This window comes from Daktulosphaira vitifoliae, unplaced genomic scaffold (assembly GCF_025091365.1).
Source record: "Daktulosphaira vitifoliae isolate Bord-2020 unplaced genomic scaffold, ASM2509136v1 Scaffold_10, whole genome shotgun sequence".
NCBI classification, from domain to species: domain Eukaryota; kingdom Metazoa; phylum Arthropoda; class Insecta; order Hemiptera; family Phylloxeridae; genus Daktulosphaira; species Daktulosphaira vitifoliae.
In genome coordinates, this window is record NW_026099581.1 from 51,599 (window position 1) to 71,332 (window position 19,734).

General features: G+C 25.2%; 1 protein-coding gene across 2 annotated transcripts; it reads left to right on the forward strand.

Annotated features, from left to right (window-relative positions):
- Positions 1-267: 267 nt before the first annotated feature.
- Positions 268-18,388, forward strand: LOC126908793 (progestin and adipoQ receptor family member 3-like). Of its 2 annotated transcripts, none has more exons than XM_050691086.1 (7): positions 268-604; positions 8,455-8,612; positions 13,546-13,702; positions 15,910-16,062; positions 16,129-16,317; positions 17,524-17,614; positions 17,936-18,388. In XM_050691086.1, exons 1-7 carry the CDS (start codon positions 488-490, stop codon positions 18,067-18,069), a joined length of 999 nt encoding a protein of 332 aa, XP_050547043.1. In that variant the 5' UTR covers positions 268-487; the 3' UTR covers positions 18,070-18,388. The 2 variants fall into 2 exon arrangements, with proteins under 2 accessions (XP_050547043.1, XP_050547044.1); XM_050691087.1 differs by having other exon boundaries at positions 268-598.
- Positions 18,389-19,734: the final 1,346 nt, after the last annotated feature.

The following is a 19,734-nucleotide window of genomic DNA, read 5'->3' on the forward strand; positions in this document are numbered from 1 at the left end:
CTTATCTCCACGTGTTCATCGTTTAACATTGAAAGAATAGTATTGTTGAAAAAATAATTAACAGAACGCAATGACGCTTAATGTTCATCGAAAATTTGCCGAGTACAATTTAATCGTTGTGATACATTTTTTTGCCGTCTTGTTGTGCCTGTACGAATTGGTTGGCGGGAGCAAGAAAACAGGTCTCCCCGTCAGTGTCTACTGGTTCTCCTTAATATTCTTTAAGCAGGACTACGATCATACTAAACATGCGGTAGGGCACGCGGCGGTCTACAACAGTCGAAACCGGTGCTCTTCGGTGAGTGGTCGGCGCTGCCGTTGTTTTTCGTTTTTTACAAAATCGATTAGACAATTTTACCGTTTCCGATACCGCTATAGAGCAAAAAAATTATTGGGGTCTAACGCGTTGATGATTTTTATCTAGTATTCGATTCGTTTTTTTTGAATTATTGAAAGTTGAATTTAACCAACTAATATTAGAGTCAAAATGGAAAACGCAACGACTGACTATTGTACTATGTTTGCCAAGGAAGGGCTGGTGGTTGACGGATACATAGTGTCTCCGAATGAAGTACATAAACGAGCCAGCATCAGCCAAGTAAAAGTTAATATTTGTTAAATAATAACATCAAACACCCTGATAGTGGCCCTGATCCAATTTATGTAAAACGTTTAATAATTGACAACGTATAATAACTGGAACGTTAAATTCCTACTGGTATTATTTGCTTGTGAAATTTCATCGGATAACACGTCGATTACTGTACACGGCAAAAATTAGCGTACACTCTAATGGTATCCCAACGATAGCCAACACCACAATACTTGGGTGGAATCAACGTGTACATAACTGGTACACATGCTCTAATAAAGCGTTTCGTGTTTATTATAGACACAGCCAACCGTTTCATAATATCTGGTGTCCACTTGGTTCGAATGATTGCCTCACAACCGCGAAAACTCGTCGTGTCCTTGAATTTTCGATCAATTTTTTCTCGTGTTTTTTCATTGGACGCATGATCGGCATAAAATATCACTAATACCAATAAAAATATAATTACTGACCAAAGATAAAACATCGAGANTTAATACCAAAAAAAATATAATTACTGACCAAAGATAAAACATCGAGACAAAATTAATTAGTCGGTTTTATTCAATGCAAATCAACGAAAAAATAATAAACGAGTTCTTAATACAAATGTGTTCAACTTAGTTGAATTCTTGTAATTTTGCAACAAGGTCGTTAACGTTGTTACAAACAATAACATACTGAATATGATTTACAGATTCTTATATTTGACCTCCGTTCGCATTGGATCCCATTACTCCCGTCTGTGTTTATGAACCGCGGTCAGCAGTCTTTTAATTACCGGTTGTCACCCGACAAGAGTTAATGGATGACGATTAATTTTAAGTTTAAATAGCAATTAAAAGAAAATGCCCATAATCGAGTATTCCCACTGATCTAATTTGTTTTTTTACATTGGACACCAGCGGCAGTCCAATGAGAGTGTATTAGGGAGATTGATGCCCATCCCTTGTATACCTTTTTTTTTTACAAGTTTCTTTATAAAAATTCATATTTTGGAAACTTTACATGATAATTCAATTGAACAGTTATTGAACATAATTAATATGAAAAAATTAATAATTCTACAAATTTGGCACACATTAAATTCTAAGCCATGGTTATTGTTTATACGAAGGTAAATTAAAAGAGGTAATATCGTAAAATAAATTAAATATTTGAAATAGGCTTAATAAGAAAGAAACACATTTATGCATAGCTAATAGGCCTTAATACTATCTTGATATAGTAATGATATTTATCATAAAGGTTTTTCATACTCTCTCATAACAAAATTATTTGACCGGCGCAATTGTTGGGCAAGTCCAACATAAATATTGTAAAAAATATATTTTTTAAACGCAGTTCGATTCGTTTCGTGGTGTTACTTTAATTTTGATACAGAAATAAACAACTATTGAAATGTAGGTCTAGGTTACATTATTAGTTACTACTAAAAATTTACTTTAAATATTACATAAGATTAATTGGATATATAATATCACGATTCATTAGATTTATAATTTTATTTAAATATACTCACAGTTTTTGATGTGAAGATTTAGTTTTTCAATTAAAATTATTATAATAATCATTTTATTACTCGATGGTTACCTATTTTTTTACCGTGTAAAATACAACCGTTTAAAAGATTACTTATACTGCATATAGTTGCATCGGATATTTCATGTTAACCTTGAACACGTTGAGTATAAACATGATTTGACCTCATTGCTGGAGAAAATTAATGCATTAAAGTATAGTATAACCAGTATTTTGTGATGAAGTTGGAAGAAACACTTGTTGTTATATTCCCAATACATATTCTTATGATGTAATTTTGTTATATTTTTTATAGTATAGATCATTGATAATCATATGTAAATAGTACATGATAACATTTGTCCCCTTACTCATTATTATGTAAAATTAAAACACATTTTTCATAGAACGTTTACGATATTTAAATTAATTCTTTGTGATATGTTCTCCTGTGAGTTAGAACTCATAGTACTTATTTCTGATATATTTTTTAACATACATCACTTTGTGAAAAATTCATAATTTTAAATACTAAATTTGCTCGTAATAAGCGTTAGTTATTGTAACATTTTTGGAATATCAATATTTTTGTTAGGAATAAATGTAAGTATATGAAGTTTAAATATTATTAAATGTTTTTTAAGCGAATAACACATTTAACGACAGATGAATTTCCAGTAACTATCTTATTACTACTTTTAATATCGGTATAAGATCAATAAACTTTTTCTCCAAACATATTTTTAATTAAAAAAAATTGTTTATTTATACAAGATCATTTTATATGAAACTGATGTTATTGAAGAATTAAATGAAAGCACGTGGAAAGTATTTCTATATTTGTGACTATAAGATTTATGAAAGCTAAAACTTTAGTGTCGTGGAAATAATTTTTTTTTATTGTAGATCGTTGTTTTTTTAGTAAATTAGTAGTTGGCCACACTGTTTTTTTCGAGATATAAAATAATTTAGTTAATCTTGAATAATGAACTATTTAAATAAAACTACTAAAATTGTTCATTATACCTAATAATACAATAATTTAAATTATTTTTTAATAGAGGTTAAATTTAAACACTAAAAAATAATTAAAAATTAAGAGTTACGTATACGTTTAATAAGTGAGCGTATTTACCATGTTCTACTTTTTGTTTCCTTTTAAATAACACGTTATTGTTAATTTCTTGTTACTGAGGGTCGGATTATTATGTACTACAGAATACTATTGTACATATATGCAAATGTAACCATTACTTATAGTAAACTGCGCATATCAAATTCGGAATTGTTAATATATATAGTGTTCTTAGTTGAATTATATTAACAACATTTAAGAAACATATGATTTAATGTTTATTTTGTAAAAATATGAACTAAAAATCAAAATTAACTAAGTTAGTTAATGTTAAGTAAATTAAGACGTTTAATTTATTATTTTANACTAAGTTAGTTAATGTTAAGTAAATTAAGGCGTTTAATTTATTATTTTGCTAACGTAATATTTATTTTAATTAACATTATAAACATTTTACTGAAACTAATATATCTGGTGTTTATTACAATATACGAATCCAAATATTTTTAAGAACGTCAACACATCAATGTTTTGAGTTCACAAAAAATGAAAAAAAAAATACGTACTTTAACTTTTATTTTTTAAGCATGTACGCTTTCAAGGTTTTGTTTGTCTCTATTGAGATACCCAATGCAGATATATTCAGATATCATAGGTCGATGTTAACATTTCGATAAAACAACACAGAATTATTGTAAATAATTTTAAATTCGGCATTTGATTGCAATTAAACCAATTGGCTTTTAGCGACTTTCGTTAAATTGAATAAATCAAATGTTTACCAAATTTTAATTTTTAACCACAATATTTCAAACCTTAATCCTGTAAATTTATGGATATGCTAAATTTTTGATACTATGAATGGAATTTTCGTTAAACTTGAATTTTCATATGCATTAATATTAATAATATGCTAATGTTTTATTTTCTGAGCTTTGTTTATTACACTGAGAAAAAGTTGTATGAGTTAATTGTCAATGAATATTTATATTTTATGTATAGTAAAAATATTGTTGGAATATTATTTTCAAATTATTAAATTTGTTAGTATATTATTAATTATAACGTAATGTTTTTTTTGTATTCTTCATGTGAGCTTAAACTTGTATTGAGGTTGATGCACATCAATATGATCATTTAATAAACATACGTATTGTAATTTTCAAGTCTATTTGTGTTTTCCTTTTTATAATAAAAGAATTTATGAAAAAAATACACATATAAACATCATGAAAACTAATAATAATTCACAATAATTGTTATTAAAGTAAAAAAAAAATAATTTCAATGACAACCGTTTTTTTTTGGTTTTCATTAATTTATAACGTTAGTTCAAATGATTTTATATACTATTATATATGTTATTTAAATAGAGCCGTTACAACTTTTTTTGTCACCTATTGTTTAAGTTCTGACTTACCCTTGACGAACTGGTTAACCTTTATCTTGCCATATACTGAAAATGACTATTCATGTTCCAATGTCAATGTTAATACGATTCACTTTATATCATCAGTAAGGTTATTTTTCAATTATCACCGATCTATTATCATCAATTTTACTTAACGAATGTGTATTCGATTTTTGAGTTAAACTTTAACTTTATTAAACATAATTTCCTTTTTGCAACGTTTTTGATAAATTTTTATAAGAAATGATGACATAATAAGTAGCTATAAGAATATAGTTTTAATGAGCATTAGGGTAGGTTGTAAGGTTAGATGAAAAAAGATTGCCTATTGAATTGAATAATTATTTGGTTGGTTTTAAAGCCAATATAAAAAGTGGGCCAATTAAATAATAGCTTGGATCCGTTTTTAATTACAGACGACNAATCTGTTTTTAATTACAGACGACCCTTATTAATTATATATTTACTGTACATACTTTAGTATAGCTATTACCATGATTTATTGAACAAGTATTGTTTTATTTGTTCATGCTGGGCAAACATCCCAATGTTAACCATGTACTGAATTTTGATCAAATGAAAAATGTGAATACAGATATTTTTTTGTGACGTAAACTACATAATGCAATAAAATGTGTGAATACATTGTATTCTAACGAAGGCACGTGGAGTACAACAGTGTTGATGGCAATTTTATTCTGTCAATTTAGTTGAATTGCATTCATTAATAACAAAAGATGATGTTTGATGTGTGTGCATTATGTTATATCCTTATACAATTCTCATAATCTTTATATAATGTCTTTAATGAATAATATCAAAGAGTTTCACACTAGTTTTTCGGTTAGTAATTTGCTTAATGTTAGTGCTGATTTCTATTTTATACGGACATTGTTTATTAGAATTTTTATTTTAGATCAATAACATTGTTCATGAAGAATGTTGTCGTCGTCCATTTAATGTTCCGTCATTATTGTTTTATTCAATGTGAATGTCTTCTCGGCAGATTATACTAATTGATCGTAATAATTTCTATCAATAGTAAACATCCTGATTTCACAAACATTAGTAACATGAAATTTTAATAATCAGTGTTCACATGAATTTTCTATAGTTTGGTTGCGCATGAAGTGTCAATTTTTTCTAACAATAACAATATAATGAGGTGTTAATTGAAATTTCATACTGGCATGTTTGTATCAAGGAAGGATACATTAGTGCTATAAGGAAATTGTCTTGGTTTAGGAAATAATATTAGTTTTATCTATTGAACGTCCGGATTCCAGCCTTAGATTCAGTCAAGTTCAAACGTCGTCGTTACCAATATGATTAACAAACACATCTCGCGGACGTGCTTGAAATTTGTTTTTGGCAACAAACGTCCAACAACAATAATTAATGTAATACCTTTTGTCACATCTCCTCGATAATATTTTTGTTGTCGTCATACGCATAATTTTTTGCAGACGTGTCAAATGTCTAATGAAAAATAAACAAATTTGAATCGGTTGGACTACAAGTATACAATGAATGTATGATCGCGCGATGACTTACTAATTTAAAATTATAAACAATTAATTTATGATGAATAACCATAGTGACGCCTACTTTACGAGTTTAAAAATATTCCATTTTTCTTGTATCATAGAAATAATAAAATATTTTGCACGTTTATAAAAAATGTAAACACGAACAATGGACGTCCCTTGATAAGTTTTATTTGGTTTAAAATAATAGCTTTTTCATCGAAATTGTATACGGTTAAAATTATTTTAGTACTGGTAAGGTTGGTTAACTATATAAAAATACAAAAAATTAAATATTCTTAATCCAAAAGATAAGTAAAATTTATAATTATCATACTATTCCAATGGTTTTGAATCATTTTATTTTCATTTAAATGTAAATTGTGTATTTTTCAAGCATTGAAATTGGAGTGTGATGAGTTGTTCAAAAATCAAACTAACAAAAGTAGAGACACCGATATGTTGTGAATACATTGTTTATTATATTTATGGATGTAGTTTGAAAGAAAAAGAAGTTTCTTTAATATAATTTATTATGGATATATGAATAATTATACATTTATATTATTTATTATAGTATAAAAACATAATTATTTAATTAATATATTAATTAAATAATTTGAATAATTTTTAATAATATGATGGATTTTAATAAAAAGAATTTTAATTGTCGTTGTAATTAGAAATTTGATACATAATTTTATTATGTATTATATTTTATAGACTTAATGAATAATCATATTGAACATGCGGAATTTCCGGATTATTGATAATTCTAACTTTAAATTAAGAAAAATAATTTTGTGTTAATAAGTAAAATAATAAAATTATTCAGTTGTTTAAAAAGAATTAAAGCCTTAAAAATTAATACCTTGAGCGAACTAATATGCAGTTAAAATAAATTGAGTGTAGAACAAGTTTAGTAGTAAACAGGGCTAATTAAACGTTAATTTTTTTTGCGTTTAATGATTAAATTATAGAGTTATCCTACAATTAAATTTAATGTTATTCAACATTTAAATGTTAAATAATTTTTATGTTTAACTTGTTTAATATAAATACGTTGTTCAATTATTTTGTTTAATGTTAAAAAGGTCGAAACATAAGAAATTTTTTATATGGGCAAATGATTACTTTTTCTTTACATAAAATTATTTAAATAAAACAATTGAAAAGAATTAATTTTTTTACATTATAAGTTGTATTATATATAAAAATATTTTTCGCTTATTGAAGTCACATATTTTCTATTTTTCGTTTTAAACGTTGTAACTATAACGTTTTCTTACCCTGATAATTTTTAATATTATGCACAATGTTTTGAGGTGTTATGAAATAAATTGTTGCATGTACATCAGATTGAATGTAAGATAAAATATACGTAGTTATTTGCAGCATCACCAATCAAAATTTAAGCTTAAAAAAATCAGAAAGTTATAAGAGTAGGTGAAGATTGAAAATCAATTTTGGAGAGCTAAAAAAATTTAATTTCTTCCTAAGAAATGTTTTTAAGTATATTAAAAATATTTCTCCTGATACTCTTTTGAGATAATACTCTTTTTATGGAGGTTGGCTAATTTTATTTTTCATTAAGTTGACTATCCAAACCTCCATTCAAATGTCGAACATAGTTTAAGGCTCCTATAAGTTTATATAAACAAATTATTCATTAATAACAATATTTTTCAACAGACCATTGAAAAATTATCAGATTAATAATTCGTTAAATAATAAAGTATTTCAGTAATAACTTAAATAATTTCAAATACGTATTTTAATACCTCTAACTTCTTCAGAATAATGATTCCCAATATAATGAACAATAAAAATTAAAATATATGGTTTAAAATATAATCATGTATTTTTATTTTTATGGTTTAAATATTTTTGTGTTGATTTTTTTTAAAATTATTTTTACTAAATGATAAGCCAAAATAAAATGTATTATTATTAAAGATTTTATAGAGTTGAAAAACAATTTTTTGAGGTTAAAATAACATAAAATTCTTTAATTGTAATTGTGATAATCAGTAACAGGTATGTGATAATGGAATTTATCTCGTTATTGTTATTATAATTCAGTAGTCATTAACATTAATAAATATTACCATTAAGTAAATATCGAGAATATATTGAATATTTATTAACCCATGATGCGTTCTTAACAAAAATATATACATTTTATTTAGAATAATTAATGATTGTTATTGAAATGATAAACATTTATACACAGCATTTAAATAACTAATAATAAGTTTTATATAATATAATACTTATTTGTCATAAATACCAAGTATTGAATTACTAATGATTAGTTTTGGGTTTTTAGGAACGAGAACTGTCAAAGAAAACTCAAGACTCCCAATCGAACTGTATTAAAACGTATTCACTATTAGAATACCATGAAGTGGAACCATACTTACAATCAAATCCGTATATTACCTCAGGTTACAGAAATAAATTATCAACTAAAAAGTGTATAGAAAGGTGAGAATAGCATATATTATAATAAGTGACTACTAATTATTCAATTTTTAAACATGATAAATTTATTGTGATAGTCCAATTAAAAAAACTGTAGCACAGTGGGGTCGCAGAACTGTGTAAACGTGGCATAGTTGGGACAAGTATAGATGATATCTGACAGTGTTTAAAATCAATATCATAAGAAAAGCTTCGATGCAAATCTGTAGATTTGTTGTTTGATTGTAAAAATTTGGTGAATTATTCCAAAAGCAACATCAAATACTATTTCTTCAATTATATACTGATTAGTAGTTGAAATTAGTAGTCTTGAATTTATAAGTATAATTTTAATGTCGATTTCAAATGTGCAATTAGATTTTTTCTAACACCTCTTTTTTTTGATAAGGTTAATAAGTCGTGGGGAATAATATTTTTTTTTCATATTAAAATTACATATTGAACTTTAATATAAGATATAAAAGTGTCAATATTTCCGAAACATATTCAAAAGTTAAGTTGAAAAGTTCTACTTTCTATATGTCTGCCGTGATAAGCAAAAACAGGATAACTCCAAAATTAAAAAAAAAATTTTTTTTGTTTCTATAGGTAAATTTAGTGGTTTTACACCGATTTTTGATGTAAAAGTAGCATATTTTCTATTAAAACCTATCTAAAATTGAAATATAAAATAAGAAAATATACGGTTAGTTCAATATATTTGATGTTTTATAAGCGAAAACACGGTAAATCCAAATACTAAGCAAAAACTTGGTATATCACATAAAAAATAATGGAGTTACCATCTTTTGACTTATGTTCATACATTGGGAAAAAAGGGTATCTTGATTTACTATTAAAAATGTTTTTTTGTGTTCCTGAAAAATCATGTTGACTGGAATTATCCTGTTTTCGCTTAGCACGGCAGATGTGTTCTTTAAGTTTTGACTACCTTATATAAAGGGAAATTGTCTAATTAAAAAAATGGATGTTGGCTGAAAAAAAAATATATAATATATGTATAATAAAAAACTCTATTGATCCATATACTTTTCAAAAAGTTATAGCAATATAAATTTTAAGTAAAGAAAGTTCAAAAAAATACAATTACAATTACAATTTTAACTAGAGGTCGCGATTACACGTATAATGAACTTCACGGGTAGCCGTGTTTTTATCTATGACGGGGTTAAAGCCAGTGTAGTAAAAATATCCGTGTATACCCGGCCATTTAAATACCCGTGACCTTAAATACTCATATATTTAATATAATATGTATATATATACAATGTATGCATGGGTATTAAATACACGGGCTTTAATATATGTTTTGCCCGTGTACCTGGGCTCCGTGTATTCTAATACCCGTTCACAATCGCGACCTCTAATTTTAACCCAACCCTCAAAAATTGAGGATAATATCTTTGACTAGATACGATTTGTAATCTTTTGACGTATCGTTTAAATAAATCGGTTCTATGAAAGCTGAGANAATCTTTTGACGTATCGTTTAAATAAATCGGTTCTATGAAAGCTGAGAAAAAGTGGTAACAGAAACACACACAAGAATAAAAGAATAATTTAAAAAAGATATATCATAATAAAATTAATACATTCTCAAATGCGATAATTTGATGAAACTGAAATATTTTCCGGATGATTAATGTTAAATTAAGAATTTTAGTATTTATTATTTAACGAGAATCATTTGAATTTATTGTTTATGGTCCTCTAATTTAAAATCTCTCAATTGAAAAATAATCCTTTTGTGTTTTTATCATTGTAGTTTTGTATTATAACAGAAAAAACTATTACTCGTTGAATTCAGCAATTAAAAATGACTATTTTATGAATTTCAGTATCATAGAGCACGGATTAATTTCATTATACTGATTTCAAATTTTGCTTAGCACATTCCTTTAGTAATTGTCATAAATTTAGACGTAGTGTAATCAAAAAACCGCGTTGATTTTGAAGGATAATCTAGTCAGTAGCCACCCGCGCTACATACTATGCATTAAAACATTTGTAACTGATAAGGACTTATTAAAGGCTATTTTAAAGTTATAAAATTAAAATTTCTTAAATAGAGATAAATAATAAAAAATATATTTTTTACGTTGTTTCAGACAAAAATAAATATTGCCTTTGTTTAAATAATTATTGTTTAAAAGAATTATCAATGAAATAATAATTTGATTAAAAATTATGATTCGTTATGAGTTAGATCTGAGATACTCTATTTATAAAATTTTTCCAATTAATTAAATAAAAAAATTAAATTCCAAAAAATTAAATTTTTTTTTTATTTAAGATTTAATTTAGTTATTTGAGAGAATTTATTGGGTTTATGGTTTATCAACTTATCCGACTTTCTCTTAATGATATGAAGAACTTTTAATTTCTGTATATTGATTATTATAATATAATATTATAATATAATAATCAATAAAGAAATTAAAAGTAAAAGTATAATATTATTTCAATAAAAAATTATCATCAAAAACATTGTAATCATTCTAACAATAATTTATACAAAGTAAATTTACTTTAGTTGCAAGGTTAATTATTAGAATAGAATTAAAATATGAGTAAAAACTTATTAATTGTTTAATAGAAATCTAGACAGCTAAATTATTCGAAATAATTTCAGGAAGTATATACAGACGTAGGTGCTGAAAATACCTAAGAGTTAACCTTATAATTTTCACATAAATGTTTTACGAGTACCTTCACCTTCAAAATATTGTGATTAAGTAACATTGTATGTTTTATACATTATTTTACGAAAATATTAAATATAAAATTTTTTTAGNGTTTTATACATGATTTTACGAAAATGTTAAATGTAAAAATTTTTTAGTAAAACTGTTATTAAGGTGTTATTTATATTGTAGAATTTATAGTAGGATTATTAAACTTAAATATTAACAGAGAATCCAAAATCTTTTAACCTGTAAATCTGTCAGATAACAGAAAATATTTTTGGGTTCCTTTGCTTATTTGGTAATTAATTTTTATTTAAAATTTTATATCTGTATCAGTAATATTTATGATATTAGCTTCGATACGGAGCTGACAAGGTATTAATTTTACCATGATGTGTTTATTGTTTTATTTTTCTGTCCTTCACTATTTTTTCTCAGCTCTCACTGGAACGATTTTTCAACGATATGTCTAATTATTACAATTTGTATCTAGTTGAAGATATTATTCTCAAAAATTGAAAAAAGTTATAATTTATCAATTAGGACAGTTACTTATCCTATGTTCTTCATACAGACAATTATAATCATTCATTTATAATATTTTAAAAGTATTTACTTTCGAATTACGTTTGATATCACAATAGGTTTCAACTACAAAATTAAATAATTTTACCTTGTAGATGACCAACCAGTCATTAATATTTCACATTTATTGGTAACATGCTGCTATATAAATCATTTTTAAAAAAAATGATTTTTAGTTTCATCTGAATTTAACTATGGATTTTGCAATTATAATCAAATTTTATAAAACACTCAATTGTGTAGATTATTTTAACAATATTTTTATTGTTTTTTTTAGTTAAAGTAAATCATTAAAATTAATTCAGTTCTGCATATTTCAATTGTAGAATCTTTTAAAAAACCAAAAGTTACTTCAAAATGATTACTATGATTTCTATTTAAGTGATCAATTACTTATATTATGTCAATTTCAAACTTGCAAGTTGAGCTAAAAGTTATGGTAACAAATTTAACTTTTTTTTATAAACTTTCACAAAAATAAACTTTAGAAGACCGAAAAATAGGTTAAAAATGTCATTTTGCACTGATTGTGTTTTTAACATATTAAAAATCACAATCAGTAATAATTTGAAACACAATTTTTTTTTTTTAATTATGTTTTACTAAATAGTATTAATATCAAAAATTAGAAGTGTTTAGGAAAAGTATAATTGAAGATTTGAAAACAGTGCGAAAAGTTGATTCAAAAAGTATATTTTTGATTCTGATGAAAGTTCCTTGTAGTTTTGTGTATTTATTCATAAGTAAAAATAAATTTTTTTTTTTAAAGTATTGCATCAAGCTCTTTAATTTTTATACATGTTTGTCATAGAAGTAACAAAATATATTACTTTATAATTTTTTACAATTTCTCCGTAAAAACTACAATACAAAATTATTAAATATCAATTTTACACTATTTTTAATTGATATAATATTCATATTTTATACTTTTGAATCCAAGGACTACTTATTAGGATATAATTAAGGAAATATGAGTTGATATTGCTTTTATAATTATGCACCAATTTCTTAAAATTAAATACAATCTACAGATTTGCATCGAAGCGTTTCTTATGATAGTGATTTTAATCACTGTCAGATATCAACTATACTTGTCCCAACTATTTCACATCAATATTGTGCCGCGACCCCACTGTGCTATCGTTTTTTTTTCTGTATTTCAATAACACTTTAATTTGACCGCATTGAATTAGGCTCTTAAATTAGTTTGTATATTTGAAAATTTAAATAATTAAATATTTCATTTATTTTACTTTGATGAGAGTTTAAGAGGTATTTATCTTAGAAAATATATACAATTTATACCCAATGTCAATTGTGTCATATGAGTGTATTTATATAATCTATATAGGTAGGAAGTTCGAGGGGCACAATTTGCTATAAAGTTTTCTGTCTACCTATTTTTTGAAATTTTAAATATTATTCTTAGAGAGATTTTAAGCAAAATATAGTATTTAATATAAAAATTTGAAAAAATTCTTCAGCCTTTCAGGATGTCTAACTAGAAAAGTTTAAAAAGATGAAGTACTCTTTATTTCATGAGTTTAACCATCATTTTATTTATAAAATGTTATAATCACTTTAAAAAATACTATTGAAAAATATTTGGAATGTCAATGTTTAATTGAGTTAAATAAAGCAATATAATATTTTTATTTCAGTATATTTTGGCTAACGAATGAAACTATCAATATATGGTCTCATTTGTTTGGCTGGATGTTGTTTTTTGGCTTAACTATTTATGATCTTATGATAGTGGATATTCGAGCTTCTCAATTTGACAGACTCGTTGTGGTACTTCTTCTAGGATGTTTTCAGGTAAAAATAATAATATAAATGTTTGAATATAGTTAAATATATAAAATATAAATAAGTCCCTCAGAAAAAAATTATGTGCCCCATCCAATTTTAATCAATGAAAGTTTTTAATTATTAATACTTTTTTTATATAAGTACAATTTTAAAGTCATTATCTACTTCATTTAAAATTAAAAATATATTAAAAATAAAAAAATTTTAGTAAAAAGGCCACAAAAAATATTAAAAAATGGCATAGACGTATTTCGGGATAATGTAACTATCAGCGTTAAACACATATTGATACCCTGATTAAAAAATACTGCCTTACATAGCCTAGCGTTTGAAAAATTATTTTTAGCAAATTAACTCAATATACTAGTCATAAAACGATAATATATTAAATTTACTTTTTCGTTAATTACTTAGATAAGTAATAAGTTACGTTTATTTTAAATATAAAAAAGAATACATTATAAAATAGTTATTGAAATAATTTTGGAGAGTGATTACTATTTAAAACATTTTTTAATGACTTTTTTTTTTCTTAATAAAAATGTTTCGCATCCATTGCTAAACATTAAAATATTAAGGAATAAAAGAAAAGACCATCAATAATTTTTTACTGTTGATCGCTAAAAAGTGTAAACATTGCTAATCGTTTCCAGGGAAGGAAGGATGTGTTTACAACCTCGACCACCATTTATCTTTTCAAGACGATGCTAGAATGCCTACACGTTCAAATTCGAATCACATTTTTTTATAATAATACACGAAATCTAATTAAACCATTTTTTTAGGGCCAATAATTATTTAGGATAGGTCACATCATTTAATTTTAAAATTAAAGAGAATTTTTCACAAAAGTATTGTAATTATAGCGGAATTTTAAACTTTTCGCATTTTTTTACTATTAACCACAATTATATAAGTTATGCTAAAAACATAAAATTTACAATTTTTTAAATTCTTATAAAATTCCTATCAGCCTTAAAAAATTAAAATTATAAGTCAAAGTAAAAGTTATAGGAAAAAGTTCAATTTTGATATTTGTAAAATGTTGTTTAAATCAAAATCGAAGGCCAAGTTTAGTAGGTTAAACTTGAGATCTCAAATTATTGTATTTGTTAAATGTATCCAATTTGGGTTCTAAATGAAATTTTTCGGTAAAAAAATTGTTTGAGTAATTCGTTAGATGACTAATTAGCGCCTATCTCGAAAACTAAAATCAATCTTGAAATTCAAAATTCGGATTCAACAACAAAATTATTTTCTGATATTACTATAATATTGTTTTTAGCACAAAAAAGTGTCGTGAGTGTAAACAGGGGCGTCAGTTCAGATTATACTAGACGGGGCAAACTTTAGATCGGTCTATTGTTTCACAAAGCTACGCTTACGATCTATTCCTCATAAAATGTAGACTGGGACAAACGCTCAAGTTATTCCCTTAAATGAAATTTGTTAGTATAATCCTACAGATTTAAATAAGCGTTTTAATAAATAACGAATTACTCAATCCCTTACTCTGATAATTGTAACTTCTTTAAAAATATGTTATTGTATATAAAAAAAATAATTAAACTACTAAGACATTTCTTAAAAAGTAACTTCGCTAGAATAACGAGTGACGTTCGTTAACCCAACACTGATATAACCCTAGTGACCTAATCACCTAATGTCGTTTTAACCTAGTGAGGTTCGTAATTGTTTGTGACATTCTGATTTTTTACAGAAGTTTTTATAACAAATTTTGCACTGGGCTTTGAACCCAATCAATTAAATTATTCTTATTTTTAAACATTCCCTTCACTTCCTTTATATTAAGTTCTTTGTAATTATTTACGTTTTTAATTAGTTTTATAGTACTAATTTAGTTATTGCAAAATTCATTATTATTCTTGTGTTAACTGTTGAAATGTGAAAAATTCACTTGGTGATAACATCACTAAGTCATAACGTCACTAGGGGTATAGAATGGTGTTTTTCGGTCAGTATGTCTTTTGTGTTAATGTTAGTAATATCGTTCCCGAAATACTTATACGTCATTTTTTAGTATTTCATGTGAATTTTTGAGTTAATTATTTTTAATATTTTTTAGTTTTATATAAATGTTTTAAATAATATTAGCCACAAGTGAACAATTCTAAATTATATATTTATTTGTTATTATATTTTAGATTTGTATGATAATGTCTTCGATTTATCACACATTTGNTATATTATAGATTTGTATGATAATGTCTTCGATTTATCACACATTTGGATGTAAGTCTGAGAAACATTTTCATTGTTTTTTATCATTTGATTTGTTCGGCATTGCAATGAGTTTATTGGCCATTTACTTATCAGGAATTTACTATGCATTTTGGTGTCATTCTGTAAGTTAACCATATTAATTTTTATGTTTTAAATTGGAAGTTGTTGATTATTATTTTGTGTTTTAGACGATCCAAACATTTTATCTGGCTACCGTATTTTTCATTTTTGTTGCTTGTATGATTATGCAAATACCAAAACTTGAAGTTAGTGATACTATGAAAATGGTTTCATTTGTAGCATGGGCAGCATATGGAGTCATACCATCATTCCATTGGTTCCTAATAATGGGAGGTTGGGAAAATCCGTTAGTTTCTGTAAGTATGATAACATTTCTAATAAAATAATATCTTTTTTTCATAAAAAATATTGTTCACATTATTTAACCAAATAAAAAAAAACCATACATTTTTATAGTTATAGAATATATATTGTATTTTGCATGTTTTTTTCTTGTATAAGTATCTAGTTATCTAAATTATCTAGATGTAAGGAAAGAGTACAATGATCCTTAAATAGGGTGAAATTTAGGCCAACTTAACGTATGAAAAAAAAATATGTGAAATTTTTTTTTTGTTTTTTTGAGAATTTTGGTTAAAAATGTAAAAAATGAAATCGAGAATTTTCACACAAAAATGGCATTCGGTAACTATTTTTACATTGACGACAAAATAAAATCCGAAATTTTTTTTTCATAGTAAAGTATTTTACATTATCTTTAATTTAAGATATATATAAAAGTGTCTGAGTTTCCGAAACACTTTCAAAAGTTAAGATGAAAAAGTTGTCATTTTGATTCCCTCTCTGTGCGCAGGTAAAGAGTCATATTTATAAAAAAAAATATACCAAATAATAGGTAAAGACATCATGCATCTATAAAAAAAAATTTTAAAAATTTCGAAAATAAGCGATTTTTAAATTTGTAATATTTAGGAGATTTACCCCATTTACGGGAAACGAGGGAATTTTTTTCTATTTTTGAGGGTAATATCTTCGACTACACCCAAAGAAAAACCTCAATCAATTTTGATAGAGAAAATTTATCAAGGGTTTATGATAATGTTTTATTAATACGAACAAAATAACAATTCTTATAANCCTCTGCGCGCAGGTAAAGGGTCATATTTATAAAAAAAAAATATACCAAATGATAGATAAAGACATCATGCATCTATAAAAAAAAATGTCGAAAATAAACGATTTTTAAATTTGTAATTTTTAGGAGATTTCCCCCATTTACGGGAAACGAGGGAATTTTTTTCTATTTTTGAGGGTAATATCTTCGACTAGATACAATTTGTGGTCTTTTAACATATCGTTAAAAGAAATCGGTTCAGTGAGAGCTGAGAAAAAGTGAGACACAAAAAAAAAACATCATAGTAAAACCAATACCTTCTCAGCTTCGCATCGAAGCTAAAAAATAAGTTTTTAATAAAATCTGCTAAATTTAATATATAGTAAGCTTTTAATAGGTATCTTATACTCTAAATAATATATTAATCCACAAAAAATGCTACTTTCAGAAATTGTTGCCGAGAATTTTCTACATATATTTTTTCAGTGCTTTGGCATTTTTTATATATGCTACTAAAGTACCAGAAAGATTTTTTAAAGGTAATTATTTGAAACTTAATTTTAGATTTTAAGTGAACTATTTAACTGTTTTAATTGTTTTTTTTACGATACAAAATAATTATTATGTATTGCAATATGTTTGGCCTATATAAGACAAAAGTGTTAATAATTTGAACATGTATTCTGTAGAATAAATTTTCTATTTAGCTATAAATATTAATGTAACGTGCTAATTAAATTCACTCTTTTGTTAACAATAATCACAAGTACATTATCTTACTATTCATTTCACAACTCTCGACTAGAAATGTTTTATATTTTATCAAAAGATAAATTTGTTTTAATTCTTTTTTTTTTTAGGCAAAGTGAATTACTTTGGATCTTCTCACCAATGGTGGCATTTTCTAGTCGTATACATCTTGTACTATTGGCACAACACTGGCATTTTGTACATTGAATACAGAATGAACCATAGCTGCGCTGTTAATTTATAACTATAACGTTGATATTTAATTGAGTTTGTGTATATTATATTTTATTTAAATTATTTTTGTACCAGATTATTTTTGTGATATTCGGTTAAAATCAAACACATATATTTATGTATTATGAAATATATAAACTGTGATGCAAAGTTCATATTATATTGGTTTGATAATTATGTTTTCATTATTTATCACTTAGGTGTATATTGAGGTTGAAAGAAATAGCCAAATTTTTGTTTTTGGTCCATCAGCTCAATTATCGAAAATTCTTTTCGATATATAATTATTTTAAGTTATTATTCAATAAACTTTATCAAATTTTGGTTTATTTATTGTCTTTAATTGGTAATTTACTCCAAAGTATTTATACAAATTGAAAATGAAATATAGGTGGTTAAGGATGGTGAGGTTAAGTCGCTACAATTATTCCTGACTTTTGCGTATTTTAAACCTGAAATTTATATAAGAATTATTTATATATCTAGTCTACCCCTAAATTTTTTTCAATCTTATCTTTAATCTTCTAAATAACAAAATATGAGTTTTCCTGGAAATTGTCATTTTTGACATCTTTCCCTAGCTATCGGTTAACATGAAGAAAACGACTGTAAAACTTAATAACCAGTACTATTGCAAAAGAAATAGATTTTTAAAATGGATATTAAGTAATATTTTTAGAATATTTAAGAGAGGAATTTGAAAATTTTTCTTTAGTATATTAATAATTTTTTCATTCACTTCATATATTATATATATTATAATCTATACAATAAGTAAATTTATTATATTAATTGATTACATGAATAGAATGAATGGGTAGTTCACATTAAAACTCCTTACAATAAAAGTAAAGTACTTACATATCTAGTTAAAATTGTATAAATGTAAGATGTTATTTTTATTTGTTCCTTTAGTTGCTTGGTAATAGATCTCTATACCAGGTATGTTTAAGACGTCGCGTTGGGTTGTTAGGAATTATTTAAGTGCTAAGTTGGACTATTAAATTATTAGGATGATTTAATAGTTTACAATGGTATCTGAAGAAGATTGTGTAGCAAGTTCACTTACAGTTTTAATATTTACTTCACTGTGAAGTTGATTATTAGTTACAAACCAAGGAGCCCTAGTATTAATGGGAAGACATATTGATTGAAATGTACTAATTCTTTTATGCTAGTTAGGATGTGCTGCTATTTGTCATTGATTTTGAGAAATACTGAATTCATCTACCTATTTTTAAAGTGTACTATTATTTTTAGTGTTTTTACTAGTTTTGAAACCAGTATTTCACCTTTTTTGTACATTTACAGTACTCACTGGGGCTCTGGATACATCCTGACTTAATCAGGGCTTGAATCAAAAATATAATGTTATTATTACGTTTACAATATTATTGCGTTATTTTTAAATGATTAAAAGTTATTGATTTATAATGTTTTCAGTTTTGCAATATTTAAACGTTATATATTTTTTTTACCTTATTAGGTATTATAAACTTTTTTCTTGTTAATATTATCGTAACTTTTCACATTACTATTAGCGAGAATTACTAGTAGCGTTTTATCTCCAAATGCAAAATTTAAATTTAAGAATCTACGTTCCTCTATAATATCGTTAGAGACTTTACAATTTTTTTACTAAGACTATACAAAAAATGTATTTTTTTCCAAGCCA